We start from the raw sequence: 3081 nt of genomic DNA, 5'->3' as shown, positions 1-3081 counted from the left end.
GCACAATAAGCTGTAACCCTCAGACCATACGCTATATGTCAGTACAAATTCGAATTTTGAAGTCTGTTCTTACTTGTCAAGTTTCTTCATACATTTCTTAAAATCAAATTCAACTTCTCCCTGCCTGCTCTTTTCATCAGTGTTTAGACTGTCTGGTGTTGGTGACTAGCCATCTCTAGGAGTGTTTTCTAATGTGGTTTAGGGATTTTGAGCTGGAATTTGGCTTGGGTGAGTTTGGACGCTGGTGACAAGAAGCTGAAAAAATGTTTCCAGGCTTGGATCTGCTCCACCACCAGGGCGTTTCCTTGTTCTCCACACACACCCCGCCTCCCCCCACCCCACCCCCGTCTCAAACAGCAAGCAGATTCTGTGGAACGACACAGAGAACAGACCCATATCCACAGGAATATTACCTATTGCTGTAAAACACTGTGAGTAAAGAAGTAATGTAACAATTATCCAGGTTATCCAGTGATACATGTACTTCCAGTTCATTTTTTGATGAGAGGTACCTATTTTTTTCCAGGTTATACAGAATGTCGAAATCAATTGAAGAAATAATGGAAAGTGTTGACTCTTCCAGATGTGTGGGGATTGAAATCTCCAACAAAAGCATGAACTACATTTTAACTGAACCTGCGTAAGTAACCAGCATCTGTGTGCATTTCTTTCTTTGGAGGGGTTGTGAAAAACTTCAAAGTAATTTGCAGTGTTTAATGTAAATACTTGTTACACATTGGTAAGATTAGATCCAGTGCTGACTTTCTTTTTCATGGAAAACAAAAAAAAAATACATTTGGCAAAATCTTGACTTAATCCAAGACAATTTGTTTCTAGTTACAGTACGATGAAAGAAAGTAGTTAAAGCTTCGCTGGCTAAATATTTCAGTCAGGTTACGGCCAGAAAATGCTGGAAATGTACAGCAGATCAGTCAGCATCTTAAAGGGAAAGACATGACGATGTTTTGAGGTGCAGACCCAGAGCCGAGTTCTGACAAAGCTCTGGTTCTTCTCTGGTTCCAATTTCCAGGCTCCCCTTGTGCTTTTTTTAACAACCTCGGAGCAGATTTTACCAATTAGCACCAGATGGAAAATTGTGCAGGGCTTGCTGACCTCAGTGCCCAAATTCCCAACATGCACTCCCGTCACGCAAAACTCTGCGTTGGGAGCGATAAATCCCTAAAGTGGAGCCCTGCTGTTGTTTTAATAAACGCACATTCCGTTTTAAGGCAACCGCAAACGTGATTTGTGGACTGATAGAGGTAGCTGAGATTTCGCAGATTACAATCAAATGTATTTCTTGACAGTGTTGCCAAAAAAAATAAATATTCCTCACAGAATTCTTATTTACCCCAAAAAGATGTCAGAAAAGTACAAAGACGTATCTGGAGATAGGTGCATTTAGGTTAGGGTTGGATGTAAAAGAAAGAACTTGCATTTATATAGCGCCTTTCGCGACCTCAGGACGTCCCGAAGGGCTTTACAGCCAATTAAGTTCCTCTGAAGCGTAGTCCCTGTTGTAATTATCCCTCGCTGACCTACATTGTCTCCCGGCCCGCAAACGCTTCAAATTTAAAATTCTCATCCTTGTGTTCAAACCCCTCCCTGGCCTCGCCCCTCCCTATCTCTGTAACCTCCTCCAACTCCACAACCCTCCAAGATCTCCACTTTCCTCTAATTCTGGCCTCTTGTGCATCCCCAACTTCCTTCGCCCCATTATTGGCGGCCGTGCCTTCAACCTCTGGAATTCCCTCCCTAAACCTCTCTGCCTCTCCACCTCGCTGCTTAAAACTTACCTCTTTGGCCGAACTTTGTCCCATTGTCTCCTTCTTTGGATGGGTGTAAATTTGTGTTTGATTATGCCTTGGGGCGTTTTATTACATTAAAAGCGATATGAATGCCAATAGTTGTTGTGATAACGGATTAGCTAAAGAATCCCTATCAGGCCTTTTAAGACTATAATACACCCACAATGTGTCTCTTACAGGACCTACAGTTACAGTGGCCGCGTACAAAGCCCACCACCACCCACCATCGACAGAGGGCAGAAAGGAGTGTGCGTGTTCATTAAGACTCCATACACAGCCTGTGGCACCGTCGGGGTGCTGAGTTACAAGTTCAGCAACGCCCAGGTCTCGCTGCTGGTCTCCAACCCTTACGACTACAGCAAGTACAGCATCGAATACGCCCTCTTCGCCCCCGACAGGCCCATTCCGACCGACCGAGCATTGTACAATAAGATGTATATTGAGCAAACAGAATCGGCTTCCTTCACTAAGACAGCGCTGGGCAAAGGGAACTCATCTCTGAACATCAGAAAAGGAGGCATGTTCATTTCTGCTACTATGTCCAACGAGCAGAAAGCTATACTCAAAATAGATATCAGAGATGCTTAACGCTCTGATAGAATCGTATATAAATTTGAGCAGAGAATGAGGCCATTCATTATACCTGTGCTAGCCAGAACTATCTAACCTCGTTTTCCTGCTCCTTCCTGTAATCGTTAACCTTTTTCTTCGCGTGTTTATCAAATTCCTTCTTAAATGTTGTGAATTGACTCCGCTTCAGTCGCCACTGTGGTAGTTCATTCCATTATCTATTAACCCTTTGCTTGAATGAAAAATCTTTTAACCTCCTCCATCTGGGGAGAGCTCAAGGCTCTCCGGTGACTAACATGGCAGATTTTTTTTCTATTTATGGTTAAGTTTCCATCAATAATAAAGCTATAATATTACCATCAGTACTATGCAGTTTTATTGTTGTGTAGACCTTTTATGAAGCAGTATTACAAACAATCTCTTTATGTTGACAGCACCAGTATGAAACCATCACTCTAATATACAACTTCAGCAAATGGGAATTGCTGAGCTATGTTACAGTAATAAATGATTGATTAGCTAATTCACATTTTATTTTTGCTTTTTATATTTTTTTTATTCATTCATGGGATGTGGGCGTCACTGGCGAGGTCAGCATTTATTGCCCGTCCCTAATTGCCCTTGAGAAGGTGGTGGTGAGCCGCCTTCTTGAACCGCTGCAGTCCGTGTGGTGACGGTTCTCCCACAGTGCTGTTAAGAAGGG

At 42.8% G+C, this 3081-nt stretch overlaps 1 protein-coding gene across 1 annotated transcript; it reads left to right on the top strand.

The window, feature by feature from the left end:
* Positions 1-325: 325 nt before the first annotated feature.
* On the top strand, positions 326-2740 carry LOC137344674 (hydra actinoporin-like toxin 7). The gene is made up of 3 exons (XM_068007801.1): positions 326-431; positions 527-640; positions 1988-2740. The coding sequence occupies exons 2-3, from the start codon at positions 537-539 to the stop codon at positions 2394-2396; spliced, it is 513 nt and encodes a 170-aa protein (XP_067863902.1). The 5' UTR covers positions 326-431; positions 527-536; the 3' UTR covers positions 2397-2740.
* The last annotated feature ends 341 nt before the right edge of the window (positions 2741-3081 follow it).

Source organism: Heptranchias perlo, chromosome 27 (genome assembly GCF_035084215.1).
Source record: "Heptranchias perlo isolate sHepPer1 chromosome 27, sHepPer1.hap1, whole genome shotgun sequence".
Classification (NCBI taxonomy): domain Eukaryota; kingdom Metazoa; phylum Chordata; class Chondrichthyes; order Hexanchiformes; family Hexanchidae; genus Heptranchias; species Heptranchias perlo.
Note: the sequence above shows the minus strand (reverse complement) of the source record. Positions and strands in the feature narration are given on the sequence as shown.